A 22,199-nucleotide genomic window follows, 5' to 3' on the forward strand; every position below is an offset into this window, starting at 1 on the left:
CTGAGACAACTGACTATTTGTAAGAAAATTAAGTTGGAACTTTATCTGTCATCATATACAAAACTGAATTCCATATAGATTACAGTTTTATATAATCTATATTAAAAAGAAAATATTAATGAGTTAAAAGAAAATGTAGAAAAATGTGTCCATGATAATCTTAAAACAGAGAAATAACTTCTTAAGAAATACCTAAAACCTAGAAGGCCTAAAGGAAAAGATTGACAGATTTGATTATATCAATCTTATGAATGCCAAAAGATATTTTAAACCAAGTTAAAAGGCAGAAGTAGTGAGGAGAATGGGGTAGGGGATGGGGTGGTCGAGGAATTTTTATTTGTATTTGTAGCATATAAAACAGAAAGTAACACTAGTAAACCAATACCTACTACAAATCAATCAGAAAAGACAAACTACCCTATAAATATTAATAAAGTAGCAAAGCATATAAAAAGGCCGTGAAAAGACAATTTATGGATCTTCAAATAGCCAATTAAAATGTAAATATATCCTTGAGCTCACCAATGATGAAGAAAAAGCAAGTGAAAACCATCATATTGGTAAAAATTAATGACAGATAATCTCCAGTGATGGAAATAATATGTATAAAAAGGCCTTTACTATATCATTAGAGAGAGAATATATTGGTACAACTCTTTAGAAAGGTAATTTGCAGTATCTGTTAAAATTACAAATGTTTGTAACCTTACGACTCAGCGAAACCACTTCTAGCATCTTATACTACAGAATAGTAGCCTGACTGTATTAAGATTTATGTACATGAGCATTCATTGCAGTAGTATTTATAAAAGCAAAACATTTGAAGCAGCCTAATTGTCTATCAATAGATCTATGGTTAAATAAATTTTAGCACAGCCATACAATTCAGTTGCATTCAATTGAATACTATTCTGCAATCATAGATCTTAACCTGAGATAAAACAAGACTATGACTCTTGACATATGAAGCAAACATACATTAGTAAAGTTAACCAGACTTCACTAATTATGAGCAAAGGACATAAGCAATAAACAGTCACCAAGTGCAAGGTCTCTGGGAGGTCATGAGTCTATTGGCTCTCTGGGGTCCCTTTCCACATACTCCGAGACATCTGGGTTCATAATGACAAGTTCCTCTGAAAGGCACAGAGGAAGCCTTTCAGATTTGGATGGTTTTCATTTTTATTCTCCATTAGTCACACAGGCTATCTATGAGCATTGTCCCATAGAAATTTTATAAACATTTCTTACATTGATTCAATTCTAGATTCTTTTATTTTAATTCTAGATTCAACAGCAAGCTATCTTCTTTCTGTACCCGCCTGTCTTTACTAGTGACATGTGTTTATTTGAATAACAACAACAAATTAAGACAGTGCCATTCTGTTTTTCACATGTGATATGAGAAGGCCTAGTAAACATTATATGGGATGATTGAATGATGTGCGTGAATACTAATAATATTTGTGAATTGGAGGAAATAATTTTATATGTTTTAGGGTTGCTATGCTCAGTTGAGTTTCTAAATTTAAAGTGAAAATAAATGCTTGTTTATAAATTTACTAGCAAGCTTGTATGCCTATATATCTTCTCCCATACTGATTTACTCTAAGAATATTTGGAGTTATCTTTGTGTAATCTTTTCTTCCAGTTCTCAGATGTGCAACCACCTTTAACATACAGTTATGGTGAGCGAGTGGGAGAACTAACATGTGAGGCAGGATCTTTATTACAACTTCTATACTCTGTTACCTTTTCTTTGAGCCCCTTTGTTGCTTCTTCCTTTTGGCATAAATCAAAGGTATACATTCCCATTATGCTTGTAGCAAGTAATGATGTGTCCCATCTTCAATAAAAGCTTGTTAAATCCCACAGTTTGCACTACCCAAGCAGTTACAGTCATTCTTCTACACAGGTAATTTAATAGACAGCTCTATTTTTGGCAGAAGAATTCACATATTGAAATTTGGCTCTCAAAGTACAAAAAGGGCTGATCTTAACTAGAGCAAATTTACCTTGCAAAGATGCCCACTTCCATGGATCCCTGAAAGTAGCTGAGGAATGCTAGTCCCAAGCTGTGAACAGAAGTGGAAGCCCAGGATTTAAACATGTGCAACTTATTTGTAGCAATTTTTCTTGCTATCATTCATCATGATTATTGTGGCTCCTTCTCTTTACTCAACAGTTTTGTTCTTTAAGAGGCTTTTCCCAAAGCAGACTCAAATTTCTCAGATATGTAGTGAAAGGTGAGGCATTTCTGGGAAAAGAAGCAGAGGACAGCTTTCAGCAGCATTCATTCTGTGATGACATTCTTCCTCTACTGTAGGGGGAACTTAAGAACTCTTACCCATGAGTAATTATTTTAACAGAAGACACTCTAAAACAAATTTTTGTAAAACTTTTCATTTTTATAAAATTAACCCTGCCAAAATCTGTAAGTCCTTTCCCCCATATTCTCAAAAAGAAGCTTAACAAACATACACATCATGAATGCAAATCATCAAGCCAGCCTTCAATGGAGATACCGAGCTCTAATATAAACAAAGATTTTTTATTATAATTTTTATTGATATTTTATATGCTTAATAAATACCATTAGAATTAACTGTTGAAATACTTAAAATGCACCCCAGACAGGAAAAGAGAAAAGTATAGAGATATTGTAGAAACAATCATTGGGACAAATTTAAATGTGTTTAGCTGATTTATTTATATGTAATATATAATTGATTTGATATAAATTGATTAATATATATATTTTTTTCTCTACCTCAAGTTTATTTCAGATGAAATTAGAGGTGAAGTGATCAGTGACTGACTGAGAGCTAATATAAGTATACTAATGAGTCAAAGTACATTGGAAAAAAAAGGTTTATGTGGGAAATTAGAGAGGCAATATCAGGTACTGGAAAGAGGTACTGACTTGCATAGTCTGGACTTCAGTTCAATACTGCCTCTGCCCCTTACTTTAGACAGGTGACTTTTCAGAACTTCCCTGAGATTTATGACATTGAGTATTGGAGGGTTCTTGTGAGGAAGTAGGACACTAAATGGGAACATATTCTCGCTTTAGAAGGGGTAAAATGCAGGCTGATTTTTTTCTTTTCTGCTAAGGATCCCCATGTCAGATTGTTTCTCTGATGTATTTTATTTACTAAGAATTATTCATACGTAGAATTCTTTTGTGTAGAATATGTAGAAATGAGGTGTAAAAAACTGCTTATAACATATTGACTATTTGTTTGACTATCAGTTGGAATCTTGTGCCACTGCCTTGAAAAGCTAGAAACTACTTCTAAGAAAACAGAAAGAAATCTGAAAATGTAGGTCAGCTGTGGAATGCAGAATTAAATATTATAAAATTTCTCTGTTTAGAAAGTGAAGGATTTAAATAATTTAAATTAGATGTAGATTAATCAGATCATTCTTCTTTCAGCTGGGATGATCATTGGAAGGCTTTACCAGTTCAGTCCTCTGCAAAGACACTAAGATGGAATTAGAAGTGAAATGGATTTATAAGGGAAAACACCCAAGAAAGATAAGGGGAGAGAGAGCTGGAGTAGGCAGGAAGAGTCTTCAGACTTCATTGTAGGTCTGATACCTGTGAATGGGAGGGAGGAGGATTGGGTAGGAAGACCCTCGGACTTCAGTGAATTTCTGAGAAAGTCTTGGTCAAACTGATGGGGAGCCCAGAACAAAGATTGCCTGTTGGAGGGATCACACTGGGCAGAAATAGCCCTTTGCTAGTATCCCAACCATGCTCAATCCTTGGTTGCTCAATGGTTGGCCGGGAGCAGTCGGTGAAGAGTATAAGCATGGCTTGAATATTGCAGTGGATCCCGAATGGGGATGCCATCAGCTAACTGCACTCTTGGAGTCATTGATTTAAGTGGCATGTCTCCATGGCTACCACAAAGGCTGTGTGTGATACAATTTAATTTGACAAATATTTATTGATTGCCAATTTGAGACAAATATTGTACTAGGCACTATTGGGGATTTTGAGAGTTGTTTACTCATTCATTTATTTATTTGCTCACTAAATCATGCATTCAACTGATATTTATTGAGGGACTACCATGTCCCAGGCACTATTCTAGGTGTGGATGCACAAGACACTTCGTTAAATGACTTAATTCCATTTAGAGACCTTTGTTGAAATATGTGTCTCCCTCTTCCTGTTCTGTGATTGAGGCATTTGCTGATTGGTCATTAGACTGCTGTAAAACTCTGAGATTAGAATGTCATACACCCACAGTCTTCCACATGCTTTCTTTTTTTGTATTCTTGGAAATAAAATTATTTGCCTTACTTCAGAGTTTCCTTAATGGGTGTAAAATTTAAAGATCAAGGGTATGGGAATTAAATACTGAAAAGAATCCTCACCAGGTGAAAATGGAAATAGTTAATCTTATTTAATGTCGTGTTGTGGTAACTACACATTTGCATAATTTACCTTTCTGCCAAGAATGCAGTTGCTTTATATAGCTTGTGAGGAATATACATGAAGTATGAAAATAGTGCAGTGTTGGTGGGCTGTGAAGAATGCCAAATTTGCTGAAAACCTCATTCTCTGATGTGATATTGAGGCATAAACCAAGATTGGAGGATGAAGAGAAATAAGTAATGATATTAAGGTTGTACTATATTTGCATTTATTTTAGGGTTCTAAGAGATCCTTGTTTATCAAGTATCACTTTTCTAAATAGCAGTTTCTTTCTAATACCTGCTGTAGTTGCTTCTGCATGCATTTTGATGATATTGTTTTCCATCTCTTTTTCATTTGGGCTGACATAGATGCTGTTTAGAGCTGTTCGTTTTGCATCAGCAAAGATGCCTTTACCCTATAACCATGGCTGCTGCATGCATCATTAATACAGCATGTAGTGATTTTAATGTTATTTCTAAACCGCCTTCACCTCGTGCCATTATTTTAATTTAGGACCAACTGTTCAGCCATATGGAGCAGTTTGTCATTCAACATCTGTATGTTCTTGCAAAATATGAATTTGTCTGTGTGCTTTATGCCTTCAAATGTGCTGTATTTCGTATGGAAAAGACAAATCTTTTCATTTTATTAATGTTGTCATTGACTGATCTCCCATTTATTTTTTCCCTTGGAGAGCTTAAATGTTGGATTGGGATGCTTTGAAAAGTCATAATGTAAGGAAATAGATACCTATATTCTATAAGTTAGCCTCACTTGAGCCCACACATAAACACAAGGGTATCTTGCTGACCATTTATTTTTGTGTTTCCCAAATTAATCATCTTCCACTCAAATTCTTCTAACCCCAAAGCACCAGAAGTCCAAAAAAACATCACAAATAGAACTGGTATGAATTTACCTTATCCCAGTCTGATTTCTTGCCTGCCTGCTCTCTGCTTTCTTAATATTATTCAGTGGGTGTGTTGCTAAAAGTGTAGTCATTGTCTTCCCATCTGTACAGCCTTTGAAGCAAACTAGTCCATGCTCCATGGCTGTGATGGAGGGGATGCGTAGGCAGCCTTGTTTGTACACAGTGATCCCACCCTGCTTCCCAAATATCATTTGACTGGAGGTGAATCTGAATCCAAGAAGAGACAATTGGGTTCTCTTCTAGGATTTTGCTCTTGGCATCTGGAAAGACAAAATTGTGAGGCAGTGTTGGGTAGTGGTTAAGAGCATAGGTCTGAATGCACAGTTATCCCTTCACCATCTGTGTAATCTTGGGCAAGTTACTTATCTGCTTTGTGCCTGAGTTTTATCATCCATAAAATGGAGATCTAAAATGTTTTCACAACCCCCCAAATTTTTGTAACCACTAGGCAGCAAAACTAACCCACCTTAACTCATTTAGTGACAGTGACCTGACAAGAAGATATGTATTGTGTTTGTGTATCTCTTGGTTTGAATATTTACATTTTTTTCTGCATAAGTATTAATGTTTGTGATTATGGAATCTAGCCTCAGATTTTTGGAAAGGGACAGTAGACCAATAGTATCTACCTCATGTTTTTGTTTTAAGGATTAAATGAGTTAATATATGTAAAAGTACTTAGAACGGTGCTTGGCACATAGTAAATTCTCTTTAAGTGTTAGCTCTGATTTTTACCTTGTCTGCAGAGGTTTCTCTTTCTTTCTCTCTTCCTTCCTTCCTTCCTTTCCTTCCTTTCTTTTTCTTAAGATTTTCCTTATTTTTCTTTGCTCTATTATATTTGCATTGCTTGATATGTTGGTCAGTCAGAAAAGTGAATTACATGTTTTGTGTTATTTCTAGCAAATATTTAATCTAAATCTTTGCAAAACAGTAGTTTGGAGATTATTTACGTAATCACATACTAATTCTACCCTGCAGTAGGTTCAAACTGTAGTGTTTAATTGGTTGAGTTTAATTGTCTGAGTTACAAAAGTGCTCATCACAGAGGGGAGTGCAATAGAAGAAGAGAAAAATCAGGTGAGAAAGCTTTTCTATTATTATTATTTTTTAAAGAAAGCATGCTTACATTGGCCTTATTTGCTGGGTCTCTCTCTCTCTCTCTCTCTCTCTCTTCAAGGAATAACTCATTGAGACAAGCACCTACTAAGTGCTATACATTGTCTTAAGCCTTGGAGACATGGTAACTTTATTACCAAGATGGGCATAATTCATTCTTTTATGTAGATAATAGTCTCCATTGATTAAACTGGAAATTAAAATAAAATGAGATGGTTGTAAAGAGGAAGAACTGGGCACTAAGGTATTATACAATAGTTTAGTGGCAGCTAAGTTCTCCCTAAGAGGTGATGTTTGAGGTGAGACATAGAAGTTCCCCAGGAGAAGAGATAGGAGAAGACTGTTCCAGACAGGGAAAGAGCTTATGTGAAGATGCAGAGGAGAGATGAAGGATTTGAGTTCCTGTTCCCTTGGTTTATGTCTCTTCATGCCTCCAAATTATATGGGTGGTTCTCCCTAACCCATCCCTCTCCCCGAGCCCAGAGCTTGCCTTCTTGGGGAGGCTCCGGAAAACTGAAGGCAAAGAGAAGCAAGGGGGTGTGCATGTTCCCAGTGGATGGCTCTGCAAAGGAAGGGGAAGCACCCAGATTGCCCAGATTGTCTCACCAATCTGGGAATTCACTTCTTAGGCGGGGGGTGCTTGGTGGGTGCCAAGATGCCTGAAGATTTTTCCATCTGTGTATTGGAGGAAACTTTAGGGAGTGGAGCAGGAACAGTTCCCATCCTGAACTCTCTGACCCCATTCTGAAATTGCTGCTTTTACTCATGTGTGAGCTAGGATATTAGACTATAATGCTTTTAAAATTCCCTCTAAATTAAGAAGAAAATATATGCAGAGTAGTGACCAAGAGAGTCTCCTTTAAGTAACATATCCAGCACAGTGCTTGGCACAGAGCAGGCAGCCAACACATATTAGTTGCCCTTGAAGTGTATTTAAAAAGAAATGTATGAATACCCTATAATCTCAAATGCTTTTTCATTTGATCATTTTAAACAATTATTTCATAATATAATGTGAAAACTGATTAATGCAAGGTAATGTCAAAATTCTCGGTATTGATAACACTTTTAAATTTCAGTTACTTTATATAACTCATATTTATCCCTGAGACTAGTTTTTGGGTTATCTTGGCTACTTTTTTATTCTTTTCTTCCTTCATTAGGACTTTTAGCCTGTTATTATTCACTAACACATGGGCAGAAAATAGGAAAATTGAGAAAAGAAAAATGTTTTAAATTTATCGTTTACCTAGTGTTGATTCTTATTATCACATGAGCCATGAGTACTGCTTTATACAATAAAAAATATAAAGAGTTAAACTAATAAATGAAAATTATAAAAAATAAAAAGGCATGAATTAATGCCCGATATGCATATTATATCAGTATTATTGTAAATAATTCATATTAAAGTTTTTTAAAATTCCTCTTTATAATTAAGCATTCATTATCTGTAATAATGAGCCTTTCCAGGACAATGTGTTTCACAGACTACTTTATTGCAGATTGCATTATCCCTCCGCGCTCCCTCCCCTTCACCTGTCACGCCCTGACCTGCGGCTCCCACTTCACAGTGCAAGGAGCTGGCACAGGAAGGGAAGGGATGATGCTGCTCACACAGTTCATTGCAAGAAACTGTAGCTGGTATTCTTCTATAAAGAAGATGTTATTTTGACAATGTTTTTACTAAATTTATTTCTAAACAGATGTTTATTCTAAATTTGCCTTTGATCAGAGAGAACCAGTATCATTTCTTTAAATATTGCTCTGTTAAAGAGAAACAGATTATTCTTTCATCTGCTTCCAATTCTTCATATGTTTTTGCCTGTTGAGAGAAATCATGTTTCCACTCAGCCTTTACGTTTGAAAATCTAGTCTTTTTCCGTTTTCATCTTTCACTCGTATTTTTATTGGCAGTTCCCATAATTAGACAAATGAAACAAAAAGTGAAAAATCCACTTTGGTGAACTAAGAATAACTGTATTTGTTGGTATTTACTTTTTTACACTTTTGTGAAATACCTGCAATGCATGAGTATCAAATACATGTGAATTAGACAAAGTATTTTTTGGGAGATTACAAATTTTTTAGGACCTCTAGGATTTCAGTTGTCCAGATTAATCAGAGTCCTCATTTCATGATACTTTCTCATTATTGGTCTGTGTATGGTCTGCTTTGCTTAATGTTTTTAAGGTTATTATGTCACCTGTGAACCCAACACCCAAATCAACAGCTAGGATCTTGGCAATAACCTGTATCTAACCGAATGCTTCTTCCCCTCCATCACCCTGGCTCGCCCGTCTCAGGTAGCCATTCTCTTGAACTCAGTGTTCACCAGTCCCTGGCTTTCTTTCTTTATATATTTTTTATTATACCTATGTATATTCTCCATAAGTGTTTTTTAAATTTAGTTGTTTTACTTCTATTAAAAGTGTGTCATACTATATGTTGTCTTTGGCATATGCTTTTTAAACTTACCGTTTTATTACTAATATGCTCTGTGTTGTGTGTCATATTTAATTCATTTTGACTACTGTATAATAGTCCAGAGGGCGTGAGTATACCATTGTTTATTTAACTACTTTCCCATTGTTGAAGGGTTAGTTGTTTCTAGGTGTTTACGATTAACAGTCTCTATGAACATTATTATACATGCCTCCTGTTTTTACATATAAGAGCTTCTCTTAGGAATACAATTGCTGAGCCATAGGGCTTAGGAAGTTTCAACTTTAGGAGATAATACCAAACTGTTCTCCAGAGCAATTGCTCCAAGTTGTACTCACGTTGATGTCTAAGAGACCCTGTACATCCGTATCCTCTCCAGCACTTGTTATTGTCAGACTTTTAATTTTTGTCAATTAAATGGATATGAGATTATATCTTATTTTTGCCTTGATTTTTATCTTTATGTTTATTGGGTATATTTCCTCTTTTATGAAATATCTACTCATAAATTTTTGTCTATTTTTTCCTATTAAGTTGTTTATATTAAAAATTTGTTCAGCATTCTTTATATATTCCTGATACTAATCTTTTGTTGGATATATATGTTTTGAATATATTTTCTCCATTTGTAAGTTGGTCTTTTATTTTCTTTAAGGTATAAAGACCAGAAGTTCTTAATTTATCAAAATCTATCAATCTTTTATGATCCATACCTTTTTGTGACTTAAGTAATCTTTATCCAATTCAAGGTCTAAAAGATATTCACCTACACTTTCCAAGATATTTGATGGTTTATTTTTTAGCATATGAGGCCTTAATCCTTCTAGAGTTGATTCTTTTTAATTTAATGAAGTAAACATTCAACTTCACCCATTCTTTTCCATAAAAATTATTATTTTAAAATCTCTGTTTATTGAACAGCTTCTTCTTACTCTGGTCTGACTTTCCACCTCTGTCATACGCCAAAGTTTCAAAGATGCATGGATCTATTTCTGGATTTTTTAATCTATCTTGTTCAATTTATGTGTGTGTTCATCTTTGAATTTTAGATACACAAAAACATACCTAGATTTTAAGTACTTTGGTTTTTTCCATTAGGTTTTGGACATAGTAAAAACAAGTATTCGTACAGTTCTTCCACGCATCTGGAAGGTACATGATGTCGAGGAATTAAATTTGTATCGGATTTTCAACCGGGTTTTTAATCGCTTACTCTGGAATCGTGGTCAAGGGCTGTGGAATTGTTTCTGTGATTCAGGGTAAGTTCTATGTCATTTTTTATTATTGTAATTTCTAATATTTTACTACTTAGTAATAGGGATAACCCAATGAAATGGTTGAATTTCTTTAATGATCTTTTAAAATATGGATTTTTTACTGCATGTAATTTTTAGTACTCAACTATAATTTATATCAATTACACTGATTTAGATAAGATGATGAATATGAACACAGCACCACCTAACTAATTTGAATTCAGTGGAGAGAAGGTAGTCTTAATTAGAGAAAAAAAATCTCAATTACAAACCAATATCCTTAAAGTTCCTGTGCTGTTCCCTCTATGCAGCAGACTTCTAAGATCATGGCTACACTCCTGCTCCTCTCCAGAATTCCATTGCTGCTGTGACTCATTGTCATTTTAGCCTTGAGACATCTAAAACCAAACATCCCGTGACCTTTTCTTCAAAAATGGCTTCCCTTCCTGGCTTTCCCTAATCCTATTGTTATTCTCCCAATCATACAAGTTTGATATCTCCAGGGCATTTGCATCCACCTTTTCCCTCACTGTCTTTATTTAACCATTTGCTAAATCCTGCTAGTTTTTCTGTCACATTCCCACTGTGGCTACACTAGATTGTTTTCCATTCATTCTTTCAACAGTAATCAAGTATTTACTACTGTGTTTGGAGATACAAGTTGAATGTGACACAGATCTTGCCCTCAAGAAAATTGATAATTGCTAACTATACTACTTACCATGTGCCAGGCATTGTTCTAGCACTTTACATGTGTTACATGATTTAATCCTCATAACATCAGTTTGAGTCAGGTTTTATATTATCTCCACTTTATAGATAAGGAAACTAAGGCACAGATAGGTGCTAAGGACCTAGTGGAACTGGGATTTGAAATTAGTTAGCCTTGACCCCACAGTTCATGCTCTTAACCAATAAACTTTGATATTTCTAATAGACAAAATGTGATATATACAAAAATAATCATTACAAAAGAGACACAGATGAAGTATGACAGGATTTCAGACAGGAGAATTCTTTTTTGGTGGAAAGGCTAGGTGAAATTAATAAATTTATGGACATTTTTGCTTCCAATTTTTGCATCCTTCATCCATCTTACTGTCAGAGTCATTTCCTAAAATGTGTATTGATTTCCCTCATTTATCATTAAAGTCTAAACTTCTTATCTACAGATACAAGGCTATCTAATATGTTGATTTTTGTCTTCTCCATCTTCTCTCTCATCACTCTCCTACTTGAACTCTGCTCCTGAAAAACAAACTCATTGTTTTTCAGATCTCTTTTCTTCCTCTGAACTGTTGAGCATTGAATATCTGATTGGACTTCTTTCCACAATCCCATCCCTCCAATCCCTTTCTTCATTATTTGAATCCTGTATAAAGCCCTGTACTATTCCTATCTCTTCTGTTAAGCCTCAACAGACTATTCTACTCTGAAATGATCTCAGAATGGCCTCTGTATAAATATTCTAGCCATCTGATACTGAATCATTCATACTACTTGCAGATTTATTCTTGCCATCATATTTTTCTTCAGCTGCCATTCACCAACAGGGGGAAGGCATAAGGCACTCTAGGGTGTGATGAAATCTGAGAATAATCTTGGCTATAAATTATTTCTATAGAGACTTAATGAAACATTTGAACTGTACTCCACAACCCCTTAGTTGGTGACTCTCTGTAAAAGTACTCCCAATCTGAACTCCTAATGGGAATATTTTTCTCTATTTGTCAGTCCATTGATTTGATGCTATTTATGAATCCCAGCTACTCTCCACCATGGAAGGCAGTGAGATAATCTGTTTCTGAAATTGGTGCTATGGCTTTGAGTCCATGGACAATTGCCAATGGCAGACCCTAAAGATGCTCATATGTGCTACTTCCTTACCTCTAGGGCTCCTCTTTCCTGAACTATTTTGCTACCATACTCTAACTTGATTCAGAATCCTTTTCTCCTGTCCCTGGCACAATATTCCTTCCAAATTTCTCTGTTGGTATCTATTAGTACTAGTAATCCTAGTGATAGTAAATAATATTTATTGAAGGCTCACTAAGTGTCTGACACTTTTGTACATATTAAATATTTGTATAATCTCCACAAAAGTATTTTGAGTATACTATTATTATTATCCTCATTTTATAGATGAGGAAATTGAAGATTAAGCAGAGTATACAACTTGCCCACATTCCCATAGTAAATACATGAACCTATATTTAAACCCAGGTTGGTCTGTGCTTTACCAACTCTCTCCAAAGTGGATTTGCCAGTGGTTGCCAAGCTTATTTTACTGCAAGTCCTGTAGCATTAGCCAAGTCCCTAACCCGTTATGCCTGAGCAGGTAGAGCAGGAGAAGCTTTGAGTCCAAGTTGACTCCACTCTCCATATACTTTTTTCAGTTTGGTAGTTTTGTAGAGGTTTTAACATCAGGTTTTACTTTTTGCATCTTTACAAATGAGTTTCTTAGGCTTCCTTAATTTAATAAAGTCACATAGTATTGTGTGTGTTTGATCCTCAGTTTGGACCTAGAATAGTTCTACTGTATCCTCTGCATCATGCCTAGGCAATGTATACTCCTTTAACCTTTGGTCTAACAGCCAGTAGTCGAGATGAAAACCTACTCTTCTCAGTTCTAAAGGAATGATTTTAATATAAGGTTGAGCTTTCTTTCACAGTTAGGTGTAAAATCTTGGAAAAATGTAATCCGAATAATTCTGGGCCACCTTTCATTCTTGCCTTTGCCTGTCAAGAGTCCCCTAAAATAGAATAAGTAAACCATCCCCTGTCTGCCTCCAGAAACATCAGAGAGTAATGTAGATCTTTGTGGTGGGTTTCCCTAGTGTCAGCTCAGGGGTTTTGCTGATGCATCAAACAGAAAACACCCTTGTCCCTCTTTTCCTTTTCCAGGCATCTGAAGCCCAAGCCCAGTAACCTGTTTAACACATGCAGCCTCTTGGGAGTGTTATGATGCCCTGTGCCCTGAATATGTTCTCTTGAGGGAAATAGCTCTTAGAATTTTCATGAATAAAATTATCTACCATGTTTCATTGTGATAGGACTCAAACTCAGGCCTGAGAGCTCAGGAAAGGTGGTTGTGGGAGGTAACGTTTCAACTGGCAGGTGCAGGAAGAATAGGAGTTTGCCAGGTAAGAGCAGGGGTTGGTATGGGAGAAGGAATGCGTCATTTGGAAAAGCCCTAATTCCATTCAAAACCCTGGTATATAAACCCCAAAGAAGAGAATCTGACTTGGACCCTTTACTCAAAAGCATTTTCCTGTGAAAGTTTGTCATAGTGTAAAAGCTTTTCTTTTAGAATCTCAGGGCAAGAAGAAGCTTTAGGAACATTCCAAGGCAGCAGTCTGTCTCCAGTCTGAATTATGCCTATTTGAAAATGTATGCATAATATATAGACTACTTAAAATGGTGTGAATCTCCCTGTTCTCCTATCACTTTCAATTGGGTTTGTTGTTGTTAGTAGTTTTCAGCTCATTAATCTTTCTGTTGGTGATTATTCAGTTGGTATATTGTCCTTCATATATATGTGTGTGTGTGTGTGTACATATATATATATATATATATATATATATATAAAATTACTATTTTGTTTAACTTTCCCTTCTCCTTTCTGCTGCTTAACTGTAGGCCACTTCATCATCAATTAGGACTTCTACGGGAGGAGAAAGGAACAAATTTGTTTCACTCTTTAGATAACTGCTTTATTAAATGTTTTGATGAGAAAGTAGGTGAAAATTATTGGATTACTGGATAATGTAAGGATTTTTAAGTTTCTGAATTTCATTAATAAGTTCCTTTGTTGCCAGAAGTATTAAGTATTCTATACCTTATCTTTATATTATCAAAATAAAAGAAGGCATTTAAAGTCATTTCTTTTAATATATCTCTGAGGATTAGGGAGAGCCAGAAAGAACTTTATAATCATTTAATTTTTCTTAATGCATAGATTTTGGTACTCCATTTCCTTGGAATTTAGATTCAGAAAGCAGGTAGATGAGACCTTGGGTTCTTTGATAAAAGTAGTGTTATTTGTAACTATTTTTACCTCTTTCACCTTTTTTTAAAATTAATTAATTAATTAATTAATTATTATTATGTTTTTTTTTTTTTTTTTTTAGAGATGAGGTGTCATTATGTTGCCCAGGCTGGTCTCGAACTCCTGGGCTCAAGTGATCCTCCTGCCTCAGCCTCTCAAAATGTGGGATTACAGGTGTGAGCCACCGCATCTGACCCTCCTTTCACCTTTAAAAAACACTTTGTGTTTCTCATATTGAAAATTGAAATACTGTAGTATTATAGAGGAATTTTACACCAACTTAGCTATGCCAGGTGTCAGGTAGAGGAGGGGACACAGTTCTAATTTACTCAGGTTTCCTTTGTATATAAGGCGTACCATTAGCCCAGTGCAAATGAAGCAGGTTTCGTTCATTTTCTTTATGAGGGGTTTGGGTATGCTGACACTTAAATATGGATTAATGGAGTAGAATGTAGTCTTTGGCCAGTGGTGGTAAATATGTACACTAGAAATAAATACATGCAGGACCTTGATTCATATATTTATTTTAAATATTTAAGGAAGAATGAAAGAATGAGAAGCCAAAGCTGGTCATATTTAATATAACGCACATATTATTCAGAAAGTTATATCAAATTAGAGTGTTATAGAAGAAGCCCCTTTATCTTTCTTCCATTTTACTTGTACTTTTCCTACCTTTAAACCCCAATTTAGGTAAAGAAAAATTACCATGATGTGAGTGACCTGACAGTAGATCTTATCAAATGGCTCCAAAGTATCAAAAAATAAACATATCCAAGTTGAGAGTGGAGGGTGGTGATGGAGGTAGACTTTTGTAGCCATACCCAAAATCCCAGCAGAAAGAAAGTAAAAACACAGGATGTTTTCTTTGTGTATTTACATTTATATGAAATTTTTATTACTCTGTTCCCAGACATGTAGGGCCTGCTAGATTAATATATATTAATCATAAACATAGTCCCTAATTAATTTATTTTCTCCAGTGTTTTTCTTGATCAAATTAGGTAATGTGATTTTATATCTGCATCTGTATATCTTGATAATCACATGTATATCATATCAAGTTTTTCTTATACTTCATAATAATTTAAATTTTATTTTTAGAGTTAATTTAACTAGCACATTTCTTGAATGAAAATAACTTTTACTCCTTTGTTAATTTAAAGAACCCAGTATTGTATTAGTCTATTATATTTAGTCCTGAACATCTCAGAACACTGAAGAAAATTTGTTTCTTTCAGTTAGCTCATTTGAATCTTATTCCTTTAAGAAAACCTGTCATTCACTGATAACATGCTGTCTGTTTGGGACCGTGTTTCTCCTGAAAAAATAAACAGTAGCTTTTCTAGTAAAAAAATACCTTTCTGAGTTTCTAAAGCATTTTTTAAAATTCCAAATATATCAAATATCCACAGAAGGTTGAAAATGGAGTCTTTGAGTTTCCCATTGGGAAGTACATTTCTTCAGGAAAATATTTTCCTTAATATTTTTTCCTTTCTAAAAGTCTACTCTTTTCTCTCTGAGGGTTATGTGAATTGGTTTATGTAAAATGAGACTTGAACCATTACCAAATCTCAAACCAAACTTTCCCCTCAAGGCTTGAAAAGAGTTTCATTTACACTAAGAAATAAGTCAGTACCCCTCTCTCTCTTTTTCTTTCTCTCTCTCTCTGGTGGAGGGCTGGTGAGGTGTTTCCCGATTTAAGCCACGCTGGTACCTTAGGAATTGTTCACACACAAATTGCCATTTACCAAGGAAGTATGCCCTATTACCTGCTTTGGAAAAAGCTGTGTGCGGAAGGAGAAAGGATACTACCTTTGAGACTGCAATAGGGTAGTACTTGCTAAGGTAACATTACTTCTAGAGTATAGAATCTATGTTCTAGGAATATCATGGACATAATTATGTCTAAAAGTATACTTAAAGGGATGGCTGTAATTAAGGGATAAACCTAAATTCTTCTAGTTGAAGAGAGGTCACAAATTAAGTTGCAGGAACTTTTTAATCCTTTTGTAGGATCATTATTAATGTTAGATAAATACAGATTCCTAGAAAACCCAAATTCCTAGAACATTTAATTTTTGAGAAATTAGCTCAGTATTTTATAAATACTTTAATATTGCATGACTCCATTTTATAGGAGGTGTTGGAAAACCATCTTCTCAGCCACCCACAGTTGGCAGCATTAAAAGTGTTAAAGACAAATCATGCTGAGTGTGGTGGCCTGTCCCTGTAGTAACCTTCAGCTATTTGGGAGGCTGAAGCTGGAGGATTCCCTAAGCCTAGGAGTAGGAGCTGCAGTGCGCTGTGACTGCACCCATGAATAGCCACTGCTCTCCAGCCTGGGCAACATAGACAGCCTCCCCATCTCTAAAGAAAAAAGGATAAATAGTATATGGATTGAATGTTGTATTTTTAAATGTAAAGATCAATTTCCTAATTTGTATTTATTATATATACCTTTCACCTATTCACAGTTATTGCAGGCCATTTCTATTCTCCCTTATTGGTTTGTTCCTAGGTAAGTGATATAGCTGGTTGCCATTTTTAACACCGAACACGAACATGAGGTCATGTCTGTTTCCATGCCAACAGATCCTCTTGGGAGAGTATATTCAGTAAAAGCCCGGAGGTGGTGACTCCTTTGCAGCTCCAATGTTGCCAGCGCCTGGTCGAGCTTTGTAAACAGTGCCTGCTAGTGGTTTACAAATATGCAACTGACACGAGAGGATCACTTTCAGGCATTGGTCCTGATTGGGGTAATTCCAGGTACTTGTTTGTTCACATTCTCTAGCTCCTGTGAGTTTCGTATAAAGTAATGCCAAAATACAGTTTGAAATTGAGTTGTTTTTTGCTTATATGGCTAGTGAAAAAGCTAAAGACTGAAAATTCATACATGGTATTATCTACAAAATATTTTTAATTAGCACAGTCTTTACTTTTAAGAGACCGAACAAGCACTGCAATCATGAACCTAATGGTGATAGAACATAGATGGAAAGGAGACTATTGGACTTTTATGTTTTTGCTTTCAAAAGCCAAGAATAAGAGCACCTAAAAATGTGGCGATACATTTAACTTTTGTTCCCCATTAGGGATATTTTGGCATTTATCCTTGAGCGTACTAAGGTCAGAAAGATGCCTTTGGTTATGCCTCTACTACTTTTATTACCAAACAAGTATGTAGGAGGTGAATTTTTGTCAGGTTCTATTTAAAAACTGGGTTTTATAAATGTTGCCTGGTTAAAATAGATAGTTTTCCAAAAGCCACGAGAAACCGTATTGTTTATAAGCTGCAAAAATACTCAGAGTAAATAAGAAGTACCTTTTAGCATTTCTCAAAACAACTGTAGTTTTCATTAGAAATAAAGATGAATATGTAACTATAGTGTATTTGTAAATTGTAGTGCTATTCAGGATAGAAAAAAAAAATTAAGCCATGACTTTGAAAAACTAACTGATAGTCAAAAATGTCTGTGAATAGTTGAATAAACAGTGAGGAAAACAGAACTACTATAGCTTGGATTTCCTTTTTGAAACACCTAGAAATTGATCTGTTTATTAAAAAGATCTCAAAGAGTATAATAAGGCTAACTTTCTACAGAAGTGACCTGCAACAGCAGAATGGCTCAGAATATTTTTCAGAGAAATTATTGAGAGATATATTTTTAATCTTTGTCTTAGATTCTGTTGTGGTACTGTTGTAGGACCTTTGACCTATTTTAACTCTTATACAAATAGAAGCTGATCATTACAACAATAGCAGAGGTAAAGTTAACCATTAATATTTAAAATATGTAAATATCAAGTCATATTCTACAATTTTAATGTGTTGACTGAAGCAAAATATTAAAATAAAACTTTAAATACTTTCATTAACATTTCCACATGATTTAAAAGAATGAAGGCCATTTTTTAGACATTATAGCATATAAATGAAGAGCTTTCTCTTTAAGGGGTGATACTCTGGAAGCATGATCAGGAAAACCTTAAGTTCCAGTCTAGGAAGGAATTCATTCAAACTCCAGATTTCATAAGCCAATTTCTGTTGATTTGATCGTGTAGATTTTGTAGGTAGGCAAAATAAGCTGAGTCTTCCTGGTTACTCTGAAGGAAGATATTATGCTTTATAGTTCAATATATCTATTTCAGAACAGGGATAGTATTGCCAGTGAGGCTGATGTTCATAGTACATAAATTATAAATAATACTTTATTCATATGCTGTTTTATTGGCTCTGTGCTCTGTGAGCCAGACATGGCAGAAACAATTGGACTTTTTTCGTAGTGGAGAAAACTGAGGCCCAAAGAGGTTAAGTGGCTTATCCAAATCCATATTGGTAGCATATGGCAAAGGTGAAACTTGAAAAACAAGGATTTCCACCCTGCCCCCCAATCAAAGTTAAAACCACGAGACAATGCACATCCACTAGGATGGCTATTATCAAAAAAGTGAAAAATAATGAGTGTTGGCAAGGATGTGAAGAAGTTGGAACTCTCATACATTGCTAGTGAGAATGTAAAATGATGTGGCCACTGTGAAAAACAGTTTGGGAGGTTCTCAAAAAATTTAATAGAGAGTTATCCATATGACCCAGCAATTCTACTCCTAGGAAGATACCCAAAAGAATTAAAAACAAGGTCTCAAACAAATACTTGTACACCAATGTTCACAGCAGCATTATTTATGATAGCCAAAAGAGAGAAACAACCCAAGTGTTCATCAACAAGTGAATGGATAAACAAAGTATGGTAGGCACATATAATGGAATATTATTCAGTTATAAAACAGACTGAAATTCTGATACATGCTTCAACATGGATGAATCTTGAAAACATGTTAAATAAGCCAGACACAAATGGACAAATATTGTGATTCCATTTATATGAGGTGTATAGAATAGGCAAATTCATAGAGACTGAAAGTAGAATATATGTTACCAGGCATAGGAAGGAGGGGAAATGGGAATTCAGTATTGAATGGGTAAAGAGTTTTGTAATTAGTGGTGATGGTTACACAACATTGTGAATGTACTTAATACACTGAATTGTACACTTAAAAATGGTAAAAGCTAGTTAATTTCATGTTATACATTTTACTACAATAAAAAAAGTTTTTTAAAAAACACAAGACAAATATGCTATTGACCTTTATTTATCCTGCTCCCCCAGACTGTGAACCTGAGTTTATTCTGGGGGATCAGGGGTCCTGGTCTTACTCCAGGAAGATCCCAGAAGGTGGGTGTAGTTTATGTTTTCAAAGTTAATTCCCTACCAGTCTTGAAATGTTTCATGTTCTAGAGACCCTCCATAGTCAGCAATAAGTTCGTACATAAAAGGCCAACTGATTCTATGTCAATCAGGAATTACACAAATGCATGTGCTATGGCTGTATAATGGGTATGTGAAGATGTGCACAGCCCGCCTTAGGGATGGGGAGTGAGGCTCAGTGTGTGAAGCCAATGGAGATAGGGTAGGCTGGGATATTTTTCCTTGGCACAATTTAGCTATAAGGGAGCTATTTTTCTACATCAAGAATAAGCTAGAAAAAAAATAAAGTTGTAAACTTTTCACATTTTTTGGTGCTTTGCACAAACTCTTTAGATACAGTCTATAAATCCATTTCCTTGAGATAGTCTTCCTGCTTAAAAAATCAAATTATTTAACTTCATTGCAAAGAACATTTGAAAAATAATCTTTGATGTTCAGCTAGTGTGGGATCTCCCAAGAGATATTAATGGAGATATTAAGGCAAATACTCCATTGTATTCCCCTGTGACACTCTAAAATATCCCACAGCACTTGCATTAGGGAAGCAAAGTGTTTCTTCCAATGTAATTTCATATGCTTTTTTTTAGTTCATACTGAACTTCTTTTCCTTTTTAAGTCTCAAAGTTTCATCTTGACTTTTTCTGCTGGTATTAAAAAGTTTAGGTTTGTGGCATGTATAATATTTTTCCACTTTATAGGCTATTTTATAACTTCACATTTCTGAAAAGACAAATATAATAATTGTACCCATTAGTTTTAAAATTGACATTCATATACAATGACAGTTGTGTGAAATTATCATGACAATATAGTATGGTTGGTAGGAGTACTGATGTTAGCCTGCATTGGTTCAAATCCTAGCTCTGCCATTTAGTAGCTTTGTGACCCTGGGCAAGGCACTTGGACCCTGTGTGCCTTGTGAAATTTATTTATCTATAAAATGGAGCTAACAATAATACATACCGTGTAGAACTGTTATGAGAACTAAATGAGTTAATATTTGTAAAGCAATTAGAATAGTGCTGTGCACATGAAACCACTATTTAAATATTTGTTCAGTAAAATAGTATAAACTAGTGGTGGTCCTAGCTTTCATGCTTTTGTTTTTTTCATGTGCAAAATGGAGATCTTTATCTCAGCAATTTACGTGAATGTTATTGAAATGTCAATAGTAGCAATTGCTTGGAAATTCTTTGAATTAAAGTTGGTAGAAGTTACTATTTACTGTGTAATTGTCAGTGCAATAAAATTATATCTTCAACAGAAGGTAGAATAACTCTCAGCTAATACGGAATAGTGAGTTTGGATCAAACACCTTAATTTCTTTTGCACCTTTGCCCTAGATGAGAAGGGTAGACTTTTCATGGCAGAAGATAATCCGATTAATCATCATGACTCTGCCAACTCTTGACATAACAATTAATCCATATAAATTACCCGAATGATATTAAGAAAATAATTTATATAACCTGTGATGTGAGAAATCAATTGTTTCATTATTCATCACCCATTATACAATTTTGATTTAATTTGGTTTCTTGTATATTATTTTACTGCTCTATTAACTTAATGATTTGAATAATTATTTATAGTTTGTGACATTAGGTAATAGATTTAGAGGATATTAGTAGATAGATAATTCATGATGAAATGATATTTATGGATATTATGAAAAATTTTCTCATTTTAATCTGAATTCTGTATGCAGTTTGATTATAGTGAATTTATTTTCTCTCTACAAAATTCAGATAACACAACTATAAATGTAATTTTCCATTGACATAGAGGTGTCATAGTTATCAGTATCATATGACATAGCCTAGATAGCTAATAGTGCCCTTGGACCTCAAATTTTTCATGTACCCATTGGAACTATAATACTGTCACTGGAGGAGTCTAATGTCAAGTGAAAAAAATAAAATAAATGATATGATGCTCTACCATTGTTTATTTTTCCAAGATCACTGATAATTACAAACCATTGTATTGCTACTTCTGCTCTTAGAAATCCTCATAAATATCTTTGTCCTGACTTTATAGCATGTCCTTCTCATCATGACCAGGACTTATACTTTGAATAGTGTTGTTTATTTGCATTTGTTCATATGGATTTCCTTGACCATTCCTCACTAGTCATATAGATTGGACTGGACTAATGCTAATCAAGGTTTCTCACAGGAAAACATATGGTACAGGTGCACAATCTCTTATTTGCAATTCCTAATTTTCAAAGTTTTGGGAAAAAAAGTAACACATTACTTTGCAAATCTGACCTGAATTGACATAAAATTATTTATAGTCTTTATCTGATTTATTGTGAATATTCATACACTTTACTACACAAATATTAATGGTTTGTTTAGAAGCTTCTGCTCTAAGGCCTTGATGGAGGTATTTTTTAGTATATGCACTATGTTGCCTTTCTAAAATCTGAAAAAATCACATATTTTGAAATACAGTTGTCTGAAAATACATTTGGTTACATGTGACCTGTAATGATGATTGATTTTGATGTTCTGTAATCATAAGCACTATAAAGTCTACGAATATAAAATTTATAATCTAGTTATGAATGCTGATATTTAACTTTTTCTATTGGATTGCCTATAGTCATAATGTATCAATGATATTAAATTATAATCAGTGGTTTCAACATTTTTAACACAATTATTGTTAATGTGGCCAGTCAAATTCTCATATCACA

The 22,199-nt window shown here is 34.6% G+C and overlaps 1 protein-coding gene across 4 annotated transcripts in view; it reads left to right on the forward strand.

Annotated features, from left to right (window-relative positions):
* TTLL7 (tubulin tyrosine ligase like 7) overlaps positions 1–22,199 on the forward strand; it is an 86,334-nt gene that overhangs the window by 60,093 nt on the left and 4,042 nt on the right. For 3 of the 4 annotated variants that reach the window (XM_045547665.1, XM_045547668.1, XM_045547669.1), the window contains 2 exons: positions 10,020–10,180; positions 16,821–16,994. In XM_045547665.1, coding sequence (XP_045403621.1) covers positions 10,020–10,180; positions 16,821–16,994 — 335 coding nt within the window. Of the gene's footprint in view, positions 1–10,019; positions 10,181–16,820; positions 16,995–19,396; positions 19,463–22,199 lie in introns of all 4 variants that reach the window. The other variant, XR_006734132.1, reaches the window with a different exon arrangement.

This window comes from Lemur catta, chromosome 3 (assembly GCF_020740605.2).
Source record: "Lemur catta isolate mLemCat1 chromosome 3, mLemCat1.pri, whole genome shotgun sequence".
In the NCBI taxonomy this organism is placed as follows: Eukaryota; Metazoa; Chordata; class Mammalia; order Primates; family Lemuridae; genus Lemur; species Lemur catta.